Raw genomic sequence first — 18283 nt, 5'->3', positions numbered from 1 at the left:
TTAAAACACTATTCACAGACACTGAATATGGCATTTGTAACCCCTTCTTCCCCAGGCAGCAAGCAGCTGCCAGCACAGTACTGTGTTCTGTACAGCCTGCCCTGCATGCATGGGTTAACCCCACCACTCGCTCTTCAGAAGTCCTCAGCGCTGTGCTGCTCACTCCATAAAGTGAAACCCCCCCGCACAGGTATCTTCTTTATGTACAATGCCTCCGCCCCTCCCCCATTGTCAGTACGTACGCATCCCCCGCCCGGAACCTGACACCTTAGGTGGCCTCGGCCTCAAAAAGTAAAATTTATTTTTTATTTCTTTTTTTGGCATATTAACTAGTAAGGGGGCCTAAGATGTCAGGCCCTGTGACGGCTGCTACCATGGTCGTTACGCCACTGATCTCTCCACTGTCAAAGAGATGGAACTTACAGCCTAGAGTTATCATATCCTCTCTTGTACTGCCAGGAGGGGGGGGGGCATGCTGAAACTAATAGCACTGAGATCTCCAGCGGGATGCATACCGGGAAAGTTGACAGTGCAGTGGGATTTCAAGAGGTATGTAATACCGCATATTTCTGAGGACATGAAAAATCCTCTTTAAAGGTTTACTGAGTTTTCACCAAAAGTCGAAATATCTGCAGGGTCTTGCTGGGCAGTCTTTGTTTGCATAAACCTTCATACATGGTGCCCTGGTAGTTTTTTCTATTGCTAATGACTCCATTATGGCGGAAGCTCATTTTACACTCTCTGAGGCCAGGGGTGTGTACAAGCCTGCCCCTCCCCATCCTTTATTACTACTTCTGGTTTATTTACATGTAATTCTGCAAGATGTAGCTGTAAAACAGCATACAAATAACTGAGAAAAGCTTAAGTGAACATAATATAGGAGTTTCGGGAACACTGGACTCCAAATCCAGGTTACTCAATTTGTTTGCCAACAGGCAAAAAAGACCAGTTTTCCCATTCTTGTATAGCTAAAGCTTAACTTGTAATATATAGAGCTAACATACCTAATATCAGCAGTGTTGAAATGTAATTAGAGTGTATAGCCAGTGTGTCCTATATAAATAAAATTCTAAATGAGCCGTTCCAGCTGATATTTATAACTGATGAAATCATTGGACATATCTCCTGCACTATTGCTCTGCAATGTATAGGTGCTAGATAGTTCTTCAAATCCAGGTTATGATGCAGCTAAAAAGAGCCCTTACACAGAAGAAGAGAATTCTGTGCACAATCAGGACTGCTGCTTGCTTTTTATGATATCTTGCCAGCAATAAGACAAGCAGCTAGTCAAAAGTAGATTGACTCTACTTACGCTCAGTCTGAGTTTTTTCAGGCAGAAAACAGCAATGTTTTTTTTTTAATAAAGTGCTTTGCATTTTGGTGCAGAATCACATTCTCAATTAAACAAAACTAAGCTGTTTGAAAAGTACTGATAGGGAATTTAGATTGTGAACCCTACTTGGGACACTGTTGACAGTATCTCTAAAGCGCTGCAGAATATGTTGGCACTATATAAGTAAGCAAAGTAAAAAGAATAAATAGGGAAATGGTGTCTTGTAGATGAAATGTGCAATTTATTTTCTTTCTCTGAATGTCACAGAATCAGGATGCTAACAAACCTATGACAAGTGCATGGAGCAGGCAGGGCCGACGTTAGGTGGAGAACAGACTGGGCAATTGCCGAGGGCCTCCGCACCCATAAGGGCCCCATAGTTTCCCTACTATGTGTACTAATGATTGGGAGTAGATTAAACCATTGGCAGAAGCAGGGTCTGCTAATGGAGGCTTGTTCTCGAAGAAATCCTTCGTTCCGGTGTTCTTAGGCCGTTACAGAAACAGTCTTGGATACAGAGAGCTGGCTTGAAGGTACAGGCCTCTCTATGGTGTTTTCAGTCCTTTATAATTCCTCTCTTTGAGCACACTCTACACCCCTTTTGGGGCCTTCTCTTTTCTCCAGTGCAGTTCGGGAAGTGCTGGCCTGGCTCAAATCTTAACACCAAGGAATTGCTGCCCTTCCTTTCCTCTTGGCCAAATAAAAGGGATTTTATCACCTGTTCTTGGAATTCCAAGAACTTTCCAATACTACAAGGATATCTCCAGAAAATGAAGGTGTTGTATAATGCAACTTGCATGAGAAAAAGCACCAGTTTTTTTATACCAGGCCCTGACTTCTATGGACTGCTACGAAGCTGGATCTGTCTGAATAACTGCTATATAATACAAAGACCTCTCGCTTGTCTTTGTATTTTATTAGCATCATGTTGTTGTTGCACACCACCCTACTGTCCCCGCTAGAATAATCTGGCCTACAAATGTTTTGGGCAGATATTTTTAATAACGCCAGATTGTACCGCAGACAACAGTACCCCTTGATCAAAGGCACTGGTATAGCGGGCGCTGGTATAAGAGTTGTCAAGATATAAATGGTATCCCTAATCTAAATGGAGATGGATTAGATCCTAACATTTTTTTCCTGTGGTTTTAGAGATAGGGGGACAGTTTGGGGGCTCTATTTTGGAATCCCTTCCCTCATATATTCTGAACCAATGGGTGTAGCCTGTGTCGTTCTCACACAGAATCAAGCTGCACCTGGCCTGTTTGCTGAGCAGGTATTGATGAAAATGCAATGAACAAGAGACTCGTTCATCATAGTAGGTAATAATAGGACGCATTTTGTATAGCGCTCATAGTCGGGGCTATCAGTGAGTGGGCAATGCGCATTAATGTTGTATAGTAGGAATTTGAATAAGGTTTCACAGTGGATTTGGGACATTATGTTGGTGTACAGGGGGGTGCAATACAATACACCACTTAGAAGCAGGCCCGGCATCTTTTAATTTCCTCTCAGCTGGTGGGAGTCCATATACCTGTTCTGGCAAATGAGGAATTTTGATTTTTAGAAATAAATTGGTCCGTATAAATGTTGTTCTGTTCAACCATTATGTCTAAAATTATCCGTGAAAAAAAGAGAAAAAAATGCATTTCTTTTGAATCCAGTTGTATCCACTTGAACACCCACGGTGGCTGAAAATTCTGGCAACTGGGGCACATATTTAGTTGCAAAGATCCAGCTGTCACCAGCTGCACTGCCCACTGCCTCAGCAATATCCCTAGTGCACCTACAGGGAGGTTCATCTAGGGACGACTCACTGGAAGAGGATGACAGTAAAAAAGTAACCTCGCCTCCGCTGGCAGCTTGACTATCTGACTATAAAATTGCAGCTGCCTCCACTGCGCTGTAACACCTCTGAGACATTTGGAAATAATAATAATTAAGTGTTATAAGGCAATAGTAATGTATTTTTTACATAGTAAAGTCACAGTAAATGCTGGGTAACTGGGTCACTGGGGACTAGCAGTAATGGAATGCTTACTTGAACCAGTGCTAATGTGGCACTAGCAGTAAATTGCTGCTAATCCACAGCAAATATATATATATATTTTTATTTATTTAAATTTTTTTTTACAATGTCAGGAGTAGGAGCTGTGTAACTGGGGTTTCTGTAGATTAGCAGTAGATAGCAGTAAATGGGTAAATTTATTGGAAGTGGAACTTGACAGTAGATTAAATGTTTAAGACTTATTGTGACTGGTCCATCTGCACCGCGATCGCAGCTATCACCAAACAGGACCAGCGTTCATTGGTTCTCGGTCGGCAAGCAGGACCAATGAACGCTGATATTAAACTGTCGCCTTGAGATTTTGTATGGTGACAGTTTAACTCAATGATGTACATGTACGTTGGGATGTATTTAGGCACTGCATCCGCTAGTACAGTATCCCATTCCACAAAATGCGTTGAGGGGTTAAAAGTGGGACAAAGGTATGGTCTGATGGAAAGGTTTCACTGTATAAAGTCTTTATTGATGTGAAACATACACATATTATTCAAATAAACCCAACAGTCAAGAAAAAGGACCTATAATAAACCCAAGATGGCCACCAAAAGTTTAGCATCAACAGTAGAAAACAGTATATCTCTATGAGGGACTCCAAACATCCAGAGTTCTGATTCAGCCATAATGAGTTCACTGGCTGTAACATCTCTGCCTGTTCAGGTCACTGCACCACCCTCTGCTCGCATGCGGCGGTGCAAGAGGCGTGTGCAGTTTGGTTCTTGGCTTAAAGTTCTTGGTTGCACTGTGTGAACACAGCTCTAGTTCTGTAATTGAATTTGCACCACACCCGTCTTCTGCCCTTGTTTGCCTCTGTTCATTAAGTATTAATTCATGTGATTTACAGCCTGCCTTCCTGTCAACTCCAGGGGCGGGTTCTTCCTCCCCTATTTTATCTGGGCTCTCATTCACACTAGTGCTTGCTATTGCCTTGCATATTTGCTCCTTACTGTCACTATTTCTGCTTGCATTCTTATCCTTGACCTTTGGCTTTCCTCACTGACTACTCTTTGGACTCCGATTTGGCACTGCATCGCTCGACTGTTACTGACCCTTGGCTAGCTGACCTCTTTTTGTTGTTGTCCGTCTTGTCTGCATTTTGTGTCTCACATATACAGGAAGGGAACGTCTTCGTGGTTGCTGCCTATTACGTAGGATAGGGCCTGGCAATAGGAAGGGACAGTGGGGGCTTCAGCTTAGGGCTCACTGTCTCTTGTGTCCCGTCCCAGGGTTCAGCAGCTACTGGGGAATTGCTGTCCTAGCAATCCCCTAACACCGGGGCTCTGGGGAACAGGGTCCACAACAAAGAAGAAGGGGCCATTCAGATCATGTTTTTGTTTACATCTATTTAGCAGATCTCCTTAGCTTCTTAAGGACATAGCCTAAAAGTACCTTAAAGGGCTTTATCAATGGGGATATGCTTTTTAAACTAAGGACACATCTTTGGAAAGGCTATTCTACCCCTACCTTTGCCACTGACAGTTGACAGTTTTCTAAATAAAGATATTAATTTTATTCATATCATTTTGAGCATTCCTCCCCTCTTTTCTGGTTTATTTGTTCAGTTCAATACAGCAACACATGATATGTTTTGGACTCATACAGAGGGAATTTATTATGTGTTAATAACCTGCCTTTCATCCCTTGATGTCATGCTTGTGGTATGTATACATCTGAGATGTATCAGAGCTGTGTACTCAACTCTGCTACATCTGAGATGTAGCAGACTGAGTATACAGTAAAGCAGGGACGAAGCAGAAGAGTAGATAGTATCTATCTACTCGCGAACTTCGCTCAATTTACCTGCACAGAAGTGCTGTCGTTGCTGATTCCGTTCTTTTCGCTCCTCTTCTGTTAGAGATGCTGGGAGAAGGCGGGGCTTGTGGCTTAGGAGAGTGTGGGCGGGTACTAGGAGGGGAGACGTGAGTGATGCACTCACATCTCCTCCCCCTGTACCCGCCCACACTCTCCTAAGCCACAACAAGCCCGCCTACTCCCATAATCTCTAACACCAGCCTAGGGAGGTGGGGGCATGCACAGCGCTCTGAAGGCATGTCAAAGAGAGAAGAGGAGCGAAAACGGAGAGCAGCAGCGGATCTGTGCAGGTAAGTGAAACAATTTTTGGACTCCATGCTGTGTACAGTAGTGAATTGGATCGTTTTTAAAATCCGATCTTCGATTATTAAAAAAAATCCCATTGACTTGCATTGAGATTGGAATTGGGTTCAAATGGAAAATGATCGTATTTTAAAAACGATCCTGAAATTTCAAGATCGGCTCAACCCTAGTTACAAATTACTGTATGGGTACATGGTGGGCTCACAATGTAAAGAACGCTATTTGACTTTTGGATGGCAGATTTTGCTGGAATAGTTTTTAGGTGCCATGTCTCATTTGCAGAGCCCCAATACAATGGAAAGCCCCAAAAAGTGACCCCATTTTGGAAACTATGCCCTTCATGTATCAAGCGGTATGGTGACCTCACAGCTCTTTCACAGACTGAAATAGCTGGTGCTATGCTGCATTTGCAGAGTCCCTAAAGTAATTAGTTAATAAGTACTATTAAATAATTAAATATTAATTAGTAAATAATGAGTGGGACAGGCGGCCAGGATCATAGTAGAATGTCCCTTGTGGTTAAGACAGTAGCAACCAGGACACTGTGGATGTTAAGGGGTTAAAAATAGATGCAATAAACAGATTTAAAAAAATAAACAACTATATATATATATATATATATATATATATATATATATATATATATATATATATATTATAGTAAAATAGTATATCATACTTGGCCATTGTTTTTGTCTAAAAAAAAACAAACAGGATTAGTTTTCTTTTTTAACATTCATCTGTATGTAAACAGATGGCCATGATCTTGCATCCATTTTTAGTATCATCCATTGTTTGCATCCATTAAACGAATCTGCTAGGTATATGTATAAAATGCGATCTGAATGTAGTTTAAGTCTCACCATAAGGGAAAAATATTTTTGTAATGTGTAGTCTCGGACACAGGGATACCTAATGTGTTCCTTATTTTTCGCATTACCGTATAAGACACACTTTTATTTGTAGATTGTAAGCCTCATATAGAACTCACAATGTACATTTTTCCCCTATCAGTATGTCTTTGGAGTATGGGAGGAAATCCACACACGGGGAGAACATACAAACTCCTTCCAGATGTTTTTTATTTTTTTGTCCCTGGCAGAATTCAAACCCAGGACTCCAGTACTGCAAAGCTGCAGTGCTAGCCACTGAGCCACCGAGTTGCCCCCAAGACACACTTTTTTTTTTCCATCCAAAGTGGGGATGGGAGGGAGTTAGGGTGTCTTATAAAGCGAATATGCCAAAAATCCAACTGGCACCTTTACAGGATCACCACCCTCGAACCTCTTCACACCCCAGCGTATAATGATCAGAGGCTCAGGGGAGGTGATTAAGTATAATAAAGAGTGTTACTCACTTCTCCTGGCTTCTAGTGTCAGTCCTCTGGCCTTTTCTGGTCATAGAGATGTCATGAATGAATCACGTCAGTGTCCTAATGCAAAATGACGCTGGCGTAATGTCTTGTGGGTTATGCCGCTGTCATTGTGTCATGACGCTGACATGCCTCTGTGTTCTCTGATGTTATTCATGACATCTCTGTAAACAGTAGAGGCCAGAAGAGTGGTGCCGGGCCCAGGAGAGGTGAGTAACACTATTATATTTAATCACCTCCCCTGTGCCTCTACTCATTATACTCCGGTGTCTGAAGAGAGGTGCTGCTGTGAGCAATTATACTGGTTGGAGTGCACTTTGAGACATTATGCTTTGTGGAGGCCACTATTGAACATTATACTGTATGGAGCCAATTGTGAGACATTTTTCTAAAGAGTTTGTCCAGGAATCGGCTCAAAATATTGAACCTGATTCCCTCCCTCTAAAACCTGGATGTGTCTTATCATCAGGTATGTCTTATAGTTTTATATGTTTTTAGGGAAAGGGGTGATTTAAATTTGTATTTATTTTTTAAATAGTTAAATTTAAACTGTTAGGGGGTCTGATCAGTAATACAATGCTAATGCATTGCCCTACATTGTAAAATTGCAATAGTTCTATTACAGGTTCTCCTACACTGACCGCCTGGCAGCTTTCAATGGGCTGGAACCTGTGATGGTAACGGCCCAATGGCAACCAATCTCATTCTTGGGGCCAGAGTTCACCCAACTTTTTTGACCTAGGTTTTAGGAGGGTTAATGCCCATGGTCTACACGTAAACAAGTCCATATCTGAATACCCAATATTCGCGATAATAGTACAGCAGATATCAGGAAAAGGTTAAAAAGCAAGACAATAACAAAGAGGTTATGCATGTACTACATCTTTCTTTAGCCAACTAATCTTAGCAGCGTGCAAAGATCTGTCCTTTACTTCACTTTGGACAGACCATCTGTCAACAGAATAGACTTCCCTTAAGCTGTATGAATCCAGCGACTCTGCAAGTAAGCTGCATACAGACTAACAAATTTATGTATAGACCCTTAGGAGTAAAAGGAGAACCTTCAAGGTAAAATGCTGTTGCCATCTGCTTGCACAGATCTGAAATGTTATGTCTTTTCAGAACTAAGGTAGTTTGAGGAGAACTGCAGATGCAGGCAAAAGTTCAATGTTTCTATGGAAATAAGAGAATCTTTGTTCCATATTTTCCAATAAAAAGACTGAAATTATTAAACTAATCTGATTTTAAATATCATAGAATAGAAAGCAATGTAATGTGCATGCCCGTAGAACAGGGGTAGGCAACCTTTTTTGTTCGGCGTGCCGATTTAAATAAAAAAATCAAAGATGAGGTCCTCGGAGGGCCGGGCAATAATTGTAAAGCTGACGACACCTACACTAAAGTCATATAGCACAGGGGTGCTGCCATACTGTGATCCAAGCCACATGCGCTTACCACTATTTGCCTCGATACACGTGTTCTTTTCCATTAGAAGCAATGTAAGTACATGTGTAACCCACAATTAGTGGTAATGTATGTGACTGGGAGCAGAGTGAGGTCATACCTGTAAAGAGCTGACACACAATGTACCTGTATGCTCCATTCAGTCCTCGGCTGTTAGTAACTTCAGTATTCTGTAAGGGAGCGTTCATACTACCGTCGGTGTCCGCTGCTAATGTCCGCACAAGATTTTGAACAGACATTAGCAGCGGACACTAGCTGTTGGACACCGACGATAGTGTGAACGCTCCCTAAGTGAAACGCAGATTAATTTCAGTCACTTTTAGTTCCTGGCGGTGCAGTAACAGCAAAACCCCAGCCAGAAATTAATCGGTGTCACACTTTCAACAAAGTGGCCGCACTGGTGCCCAGGAACTGGATTTGGCTTTAGTTGCATCTAGTTACAGTGTCACCATCCAATAGAATCACACTAAGGCTGAGGCCCCACATTACAAAAATGCAGCTTTTTTTTATTGCAGACTTAGCTGCGTTTTTTTTCCGTCAAAGCCAAGAATGGCTAGAAAAGCAACAGGAATATAGAGGAAGTTTCTTATATGTCTCCCTCCTGCTCAATCTACTCCTGGCTTCGGCTAAAAAAAACCCAGCAAAATCTGCAACGAAAAAAAGCTGTTTCTGCAACGTGGGGCTTTAGCCTAAGGCTTAGGCACAGGGAACACAGCTTTTTTTTTTTTGTTGCATATTTTGCTGTGTTTTTCTGAGCCTAAGCCAGGAGTGGATTGAGCAGAAGGGAGACGTATAAGAAGCTTCCTATATATTTCCCATTCCTTCTGTAGCCATTTTTAGCTTTGGTTGAAATAAACCGCATGAAAATCTCCAACTAAAACGCTGCGTTTCTGCAACGTGGGGCCTCAGCCTTATGCCTCCTGCATACAAGTGGCACGCATGTGGTTTTCACTGACCTATATGTTAAAAATAAATTGACAGGGCTGCAAATGCAGACAGATATAGGGGATGTATATGACACATATAGGACCTGCTCCATAGTTTTCAGCTCTTCAATTTGGCCCAGATACACAGCCACAAAAAGAATGGCTGTATATATGGGTCAATTGAAATATATAGGTCTGTACTTTATCCACAGTTGTAGATAAAGAGTCTGGTCATGTGCATTGCAGGTTACAACTCAATGTGCCTCATATTAATAGCAGTTAACCCCATCATGTCCCTCACATTAACCCCCTGTGTGCTTTACATAATTAACACGGATATGTGAGACATATGGAGGTAATAAGTGAATATCTTCATTATATAGGTCCTTCATTAGTACCCCCATATGTCTCACATATCAGTAACCCTTATGTGAGCCACACAGGGGTTAATGTGAGGGACATGATCGGGTTAACTGCTATTAATGTGAGACACATGGAGTTACTAAAACTAAATTAATAACCCCAAATGCCTGACATTAATAAGAATAGTTAGTAACACACGTACCTGGTGTTGTTTTTACTTTCACTTTGCCCCCGGAGCTTCCTCTCCTCCTCAGGGCTGCAGACGGCAGGAGCTCCTCCTCACGTGTAGCAGCAGGTCCAGGGAGCCCTTATCCTGTGCAGTGAGAAGCTCACCTCTGATTGGTGGGCAGTGAGAGAAGGGGGCGTGTCCTACACCTCAGCTCTATAGCAGAGCACTGAAGGGACGCTCTCTCTCAATTTAGTGTATGTAAGTTGCAGGCTGGCTGCCGTGCCAGCAAAATATGCCTCGCGTGCCACTCTTAGCACGCGTGCCAGGGGTTGCCGACCCCTGCCGTAGAAGAACATGGTAGCATTATCTTACCATTTGAGTCATATGACCTTTTAGCATTGTTCAGGTCTTGGGGTTATGTACAGCTGAAATACTGCTGCCAAGAAATACGCATGTGATTTAAATGCAGTTTTCCAATCATTAGAGATGGTAAAGAAACTGATCTAGGTGTAATCGATCCAGGTATAAATATTGTAGTGGTTGTGCTTTATATGTACCCTGGACTATAAGACCCTTCTGAATATACCAGCAATTTAGGATTAAATAGGAAAAAAATGTATTCTAGGTATTGTGGTATTTGGTATCGTATTCTAAGATAGGTAAAGGTAGCCAAGTTTGCTCCCACTGCACATCCTACATATACTCAAACACACCATTGCTGCACACATACGCAAACAGGTCTGCTACACATACTACATACAGTATACCCACAATACTGCTGCACACTTACACAAAACGTTCTGCTACAGACACACACACAGCTTTATTATATACATCATATGCACTTTTATACTAATTTAATTAACAGGAGTCATTAAGAAACTCGGTTTTAGAGTAATCAGATGTTGAACTTACCTTTCTAAATGCAATTCCAGGCATATTCTATTAGCAAAATCCTCCCGGTAGTTTTGACAAAAAACTGCTTTTTATCTGTATGCTCGCTCATTAGCTCCAGGGAGCACAGGGGGTGTTATCCCTGCGCTTCGACCACAGACGTGTCATCACTTTTGAACGCCTCTTCTCACTTAGTGAACGCCTTTTTAGCAGTGAGCCTTCCCCCTGCTTGTCTTCCCACCTGCACTAGCAGCTTCTGACATCTGGCGCGATCGAAATCTCAGAGTGTACTGCGCATGCTGCGATTTCCAAAATTGCAATGTTTTCAACAATATGTGGATGGGATTAGATACGGTAAAATGCTGCTTTTTCAGAACGTGGTGCCATAACCTTAGGCTAAAGCACCACGTTCCAGAATACAGCCAGGGATAAAAAAAATTCAAGCCATTCTGAGGGCTCCCTTAGGGACAGGGCCTTGGGCAATTGCCCGGTTCCCCTTCATTCCCCCTTAACACTGGCCTTGACCCCAGATGTAGCTACACATGCCAGAGTTACCATTGAAAACGGAGACTCCAGCATACAATGCACACTCCAGATGCAATGCTAAGAATGAAAGCAGCATCATACTCACGGTGATTACCCAATGAATTGCCTGTCAAACCAATGTTGTAATGGAACATCAGCAGCAGAGATTCCTAATCGTGTCATCCCCAAGTTTGCCAAGGTTGGTTAGCCAAGGACATGTAACTGCTACTTGTAAACACAGACTCCATCTTGTTCAAAATTCTGACTAAAAAATGGTTTAATAGTTTTCTATATAACTGGGTATGATTTTAATGGTGAGACAACACTTTTAAGCAACCAGTAAGTTTTCGATACTTATTTAGAAGAGAATGTTAATGTAATCTCTATGAATTCACTTAAGTGATTGAATCATCACTTGTTCTGTTAATACATGTCTTGTTAGTGGGTCTTAAGTGTCCTTATCCAAATATTACTTTCTTGGGATTTTCAGTATTCAAGTCTGACAGATCTTTTTGTTTAAATTTAGGTTTAATGTCTGTATTCTATTGTCTTCCCTAGATAAGTAATTTGTGGATGACAATACACCTTTAACATGAGGAAAAACTAAAATTCTTTAAATACATTTCTGTTCTTTGCAGGTGGAGTTGATAAAAAATATCAGCACTTCAGAACAACCCTATTTATTTACCCGACATGTTCACTTTCTTAACTTCTCCAGGTAAGTAGTTGGCCCTACTAGTTCGATTTTTATTAAAAAAAAAAAAATTAAGAAAATACAACCTTAGTGTAGAATACTGAAGTTTTTCTGATTTGATTTTGCACAAAAGAGAATTACAGTAGATCAGTCAACAGCTCATGGCAGGTCAGTCAACAGATCCATGATCTCAGATGCAGTCTGTGCTGTTTAGGTAATGGGAGTGATATTCTTGACATAGACTTACATATAATAATAGTCAGTGTGATGAACGTAGAGAGTCTGAAAATGCTGGATGATAAACAGGTGCTAGTATTTTTATACCACCTATTATTTGGCTGACTTTGGTCCTGAATTTTATGGCACATTTAAGCCATGTAGCCTGTTCACATGATGACCATACCGCTTTTCCATAAAGAATCATACACTTTACAAGTGGGTTGGAAAGACATTATCTAAAACTAATAAATACTCCAATTGGCTCTGATTTTGGCACATTTTACGCCAAGGTCAATCTGCCCCATTATTTTTGATTTCAGCTCTCTTCCCGCCTTCCCACACCTCTCTCATTGGAGATTGATGGCTGGCTTCTATCTAACTACATACAGAGAAGTTGGTCAAATGGAATCACTGTAAGGAGGCTAGGGAAGTTCCACGCTCATGAATGCTCCAAACTCGTAATCTATGGCATGTGCCTAGCATATTCCTTGATCACTTCTTTTACCCAAACCTGGATGATATTTTATACCATTCTGTCTATTAGCAGAGCAGACCTCTCCCACACTGCGATGCCCTTACATGACAGGTCTACTTTATATATTTATTATGCGTATAAATGGGCTGGAAAGTGATGTCCCAAAATGATATAAACTGAGGCCTGGTTCACATCTGCGTTCGGTAAACCATTCAGGAAGTCCACACAGGGACCCCTGAACAGACTACTGAACGCTTTGGCAAGCAGTGCGCAGTGAAACCACACGGACACGAGTCATGCGGACAGGAAAGTCGATCATGAACTACTTTTCTGTCCGCTTGTTCTGTGCGGACATTGTGCAGAAAGAACACGGAACCCATTATAGTCTATGGGTTCATGGGTTTTCATAAACTCACCACTTGCCAATGCGTTTGGTAGTCTGTTCGAGGGATCCCCATGCGGACTCCCCGAACGGATTACTGAACGCATGTGTGAACCAGGCCTAACATATATGCAAACCTTTGAAATACGTCAATATTCTATCTCCGTACAGAATCATAATAGTTTTTTCGCAAATGTATATTGCATATTGTAGCCAAATAAATGGATGTTTGTATATAATTATTTTGGCAGTGTTTTAACAATGTATAATTTATAACACTGTCTATTACACTGAAGTAGTCTTTAGTTCATTTGTCATGTCTACTCTTCCAATTTAAGTGATTAATAAGCCACCGAACACTGGCACTTTATAAATGTTATTACATTCATTATTTTCTTTTCCAGAACAACTTCTATTTATTGGTTTATATATTGCATTTATTTATACTATCGGTGCAGCTCAAAGCAGGAATTCATTGTCACTTTAGACTTGTTCAGATCCTTTTGTCTCTTCATGTAATTTCAGATTCAATAATGTTGAGATCAAGGTTCTGTGGGGGTCATATCATTGCTTCCAGGACTACTTGTTCTTCTTTAGGTTGAAGGTAGCTCTTAACCCCTTCCTTCCAGATATTTGTTTTTGACCCATCTTCCTTCCAAATGCCATAACTTTTTTATTTTTCCATTCACAGAGTCATATGAGGGTTTAATGTTTGTGGGACAAATTGTTCTTCATGACACTACCATATATTATTCTGTGTCATGTACTGGAAAGCTGGGAAAAAATTCTGAATGGAGTAGAATTGGAGACAAAGGACATCTGATGCGATTTTCTTAACCCTTTCCCGACATCCGTCACACTAGTACGGCGGATGCCAAGTGTTTAAAGATGCTTGGGAGCCAGGTGGCCGCCATAACTGCTGAGTGTCTGCTGTTTTATACAGCAGACACCCGCCGCTTATTGAGCGATTAGTGCTCAATGAACGCGGGCATTAAATGGGTATTCCCACGTCGCATACTCACCAGTCTTCACTGCTGTAAAATCTTCTTTCTTCCTGGTTTCTAGGGTCATTTGGTGGGCGAGGTTTCACATGCAACCTGCCGTTTAGCTCTGCCCCCAAATTAGCGTGTAGCTCCACCCACCACATAGCGTGATCCTATGGGGCGGCTGAAGGGCCTGTGATGTCATCAAAGGTCCTCAAAAAACACTATATGCACAATATTGGACTATGAAGTACAGGCAGGAGCAACTCCATTCTGTGTTACATACAGAGACTACCTGTCTCTGCCATAATGAACACAATTGAATTAGCTAGCCTGATAACTGGGAGAACAGAAGACGTTCAGAAATGAAAGCAGCTCCTCTCCCCTATCTGAGTGCAGGACCTAAGTCACGTGGTGTAGACAAAGGAATAGCTAGAAACACAGTCTCGCTCCCCTGCACTTAGCCCCTCCTCCCTCCCCCCTGAGAGCAGGCAGATACATCACTTGACTTTTGAGCAGATAAGTCAAGGGCTGTGTCAACAATGAATTCAATAAAGTAAGATAGTGGACAAACAAAGCAGTTTTGCTGAAGCAGTGTATTTAGGAAAAGTCTTAAATCCACATTAACAAGCAGTATAGATAGGATCCTTGTGATGGGACAACCCCTTTAACCCCTCTGGTGCCTTGGTCAAAGCTGACCTAGGCCTCATTTTACCAGCAGTGCATGGGCACCACCATTCTGCCAGGGATTACTGGCATCCAGGGCCTGCATCCTGTTTTCATGACAGCCTGGAGCTCCCAGGCCTCTCTGTAATGACTTTTTTTTGCAATGAATTAGGGGGTCTAATAAATGCAGTTAAATGCAAATTAAAAGTTCAAATCACGCCCCTTTCCCTAGAATACATATAAAAATACTTAAATACTGTATAACACATACACATTAGGTATCGCTCTGTCCTAAAATGCCCAGTCCACAGTTTTTTTTCGCTGTTTCACCTCTCATAAAAATTTGAATAAAAAGTGGTCAAAGCAATAGCAATTACAGTAAATGGTATAAATAAAAAGTACACCTGGTCCTGCAAAAAAAGATGCCCTATACATCCCCATACACAGAGGTGTAAAAAAAGGTATGGGTGTCAGAATATGGCGACTTGTAGAAAAATAATTTTTTGGCACAGTTTTGGATTTTTGTTAAGGGGTTAAAATGTAAATAAAACCATATAAATTTGGTATCCTCGAAATTGTACCAAAATATAGAATATTGACGACACAGTGAACGCCGTAAAAACGAAGCTCATAAGAAAGTCGCATAAATGCACTTTTTCTTCAAATCCACTCCATTCTGATTTTTTTTTGCAGCTTCTCAGTACATTGTACAGAATAATTAATGTTAGGATCATGAAGAAAAAAATTGTCCCGCAAAAATGAAGACCTCATATGACTCTGAGAGCGGTAAAATAAAAAGGTTATGGGATTTGGAAGGGAGGGAGTCAAAATAAAAATCGAAAAATGCCTGCAGCGGGAAGTGGTTAAAGGGCTTCGTTTGTACAGTCAAAATGAAATGCCAGCTATATTCCATGTTTCTGTATGATTCCAGGGATACCAAATTTATATAGTTTTAATTATTTTTTACCCCTTAAGAAAAATCTAAAACTTAGTTGCTGTATTCTCACAACCGTAATTTTTTTTTAGATCTCTGTGTATGGGGATACATAGGGCGTCTTTTTTGCGGGGCCAGGTGTACTTTTAGTTATATTATCTTGGGGAATGTCTATTGCATTGATCCCTTTTTATTCCAATTGTTATCAGAGGCAAAATATGGTGTTTTGGCACTTTTGATTTTTTTTTCCCCACTGCAGCATTCACTGTATGGGAAAAATATTTTTATAAGTTTGAATACCTAATGTGTACGTTTTTCACAATAATTCTTTTTACTCTTATATTTATTCTAGTGAAAAGAGATGATTCAAAACATTTAGTTTTTTGGGATTTTTTTTCTATTTTTAAAAATTTTTCTATTTTTTTTTTCTGCCACATTTTATACCCCTCTGCAGGGGCTAATTCCAAAGTAGAGTATACTGTACAGTATTAGGATTATTGAATATCTGTAATTTGGATTTCTGTAACATTTCTTCAGATATGTACAGTGGGTAAGGAAAATATTCAGACCCCTTTACATTTTTCACTCTTTGTTTCATTGCAGCCATTTGCTAAAAGCAAAAAAGTTCATTTTATTTCTCATTCTCATTTCTCAGCACCCCATCTTCACAGAAAAAAAAAACAAAACAGAAATGTAGATATTTTTGCAAATTTGTCAAAAAAGAAAAACTGAAATATCACATGGGCATAAGTATTCAGACCCTTTGCTCAGTATTGAGTATTTGCACCCTTTTGAGCCAGTACAGCCATGAGTCTTCTTGGGAATGATGCAACAAGTTTTTCACATCTGGATTTGGGGATCTTCTGACATTCTTCCTCGCAGATCCTCTCCACTTCCATCAGGTTGGATGGTGAGCGTTGGTGGACAGCCATTTTCAGTTCTCTCCATAGATACTCAATTAGGTTTAGGTCAGGGCTCTGGCTGGGCTGGTCAAGAATGGTCACAGAGTTGTTCCGAAGCCACTCCTTTGATATTTTAGCTGTGTGCTTAGGGTCATTGCCTTGTTGGAAGGTAAACCTTCGGCCCTGCCTGAGGTCCACAGCACTCTGGAAAAGATTTTCTTCCAGAATATCTCTGTACTTTCCTTCAATTGCAACCATACGTCCCGTCCCTGCAGCTGAAAAACACCCCCATAGCATGATGCTGCCACCACCATGTTTCACTGTTGGGATTGTATTGGGCAGCTGATGAGCAGTGCCTGGTTTTCTCCACACATACCACTTACATTAACGCCAAAAAGTTCAATCTTCGTCTCATCAGACCAGAGAATCTTATTTCTCATAGTCTAGGAGTCCTTCATGTGTTTTTTGGCAAACTCTATGCAGGCTTTCATACGTCTTGCATTGAGGTGAGGCTTTCTTGGGGCCACTCTGCCATAAAGCCCCAAGTGGTGGAGAGCTGCAGTGATGACTTTATGGAACTTTCTCCCATCTTCCTACTGCTTCTCTGGAGCTCACAGTGATCTTTGGGCTCTTCTTTACCTCTCTCACCAAGGGTCTTCTCTCACGATTGCTTAGTTTGGCTGAAAGAAATTTTTTGAGAGAAGTCCTCAGTAGTTGATACCTTTTTTAATGGCTAACTTAAAAAGTTTTTTGATGACATATCGAGCTTTCGAGACTATAGAGGTCTCTTCATCAGGATAGCATAACACAATTTCTGAAGGTAGGCATATATATATATATATATATATATATATATATATATATATACAGAGGAGTGGGGTGTTAGATGCAAAGGTATCAACTACTGAGGACTTCTCTCAGAAAAAATTTTTCATTTCATATCCACTGGCTAACACGGTACAAGGATATTTTTTCTTAGTTTGGCTGGACAGCCAAGTCTAGGAAGAGTTTTGGTTGTTCAAATCTTCTTCCATTTAAGTATTATGGAGGCCACTGTGCTCTTAGGAACCTTGAGTGTTGCAGAAATTCTTTTGTAACCTTGGCTAGATCTGTGCCTTGTCATAATTCTGTCTCTGAGCTCCTTGGGCAGTTCCTTTGACATGATTCTCATTTGCTCTGACATGCACTGTGAGGTCTTATATAGGTGTGTGCCTTTCCTAATCAAGTCCAATCAGTTTAATTAAACACAGCTGGACTCTAATGAAGGAGTAGAACCATCTCAAGGAGGATCAGAAGGAAATGGAAAGCATGTGAGTTAAATATGAGTGTCACAGCAAAGGGTCTGAATACATATGACCATGTGATGTTTCAGTTTTTCTTTTTTAATACATTTACAAAAATATCTACATTTCTGTTTTTTTTCTGTCAAGATGGGGTGCTGAGTGTACATTAATGAGAAATAAAATGAACTTTTTTGCTTTAAGAAAATGACTGCAATGAAACAAAGACTGAAAAATTTTAAGGGATCTGAATACTTTCGTACCTACTGTAAAACTGCTATTGCGTTATCATAATACTTCTGGTTGAATATTATACCCAGTTTTCACTCTTGGAATTATATTTAAAAATGCTGATCTAAGAATCCTTAGTAATTACAGAATGTAATGCTGAAAAGCCTTGTCATGGTTAATTGGTTTATACGCCTGCTGCTAAGAGTCTGGGAAAGTAAGCATGTACAAAACGTATTAAGGAGCATTTCTTATACTTTTCTTTTGGAACATTGTCTTGTTATTCGTTGATTA

General features: G+C 40.7%; 1 protein-coding gene across 1 annotated transcript in view; it reads left to right on the top strand.

The window, feature by feature from the left end:
- UST (uronyl 2-sulfotransferase) overlaps positions 1 to 18283 on the top strand; it is a 229214-nt gene that overhangs the window by 135172 nt on the left and 75759 nt on the right. Inside the window, exon 4 of the mRNA XM_075267888.1 lies at positions 11865 to 11944. Coding sequence (XP_075123989.1) covers positions 11865 to 11944 — 80 coding nt within the window. The remainder of the gene's footprint in view (positions 1 to 11864; positions 11945 to 18283) is intronic.

The sequence above is a fragment of the Leptodactylus fuscus genome, chromosome 3 (assembly GCF_031893055.1).
Source record: "Leptodactylus fuscus isolate aLepFus1 chromosome 3, aLepFus1.hap2, whole genome shotgun sequence".
Taxonomy (NCBI): Eukaryota; Metazoa; Chordata; class Amphibia; order Anura; family Leptodactylidae; genus Leptodactylus; species Leptodactylus fuscus.
The sequence above is the reverse complement of the archived record's forward strand: the minus strand, read 5'-3'. Positions and strand labels throughout refer to the sequence as shown.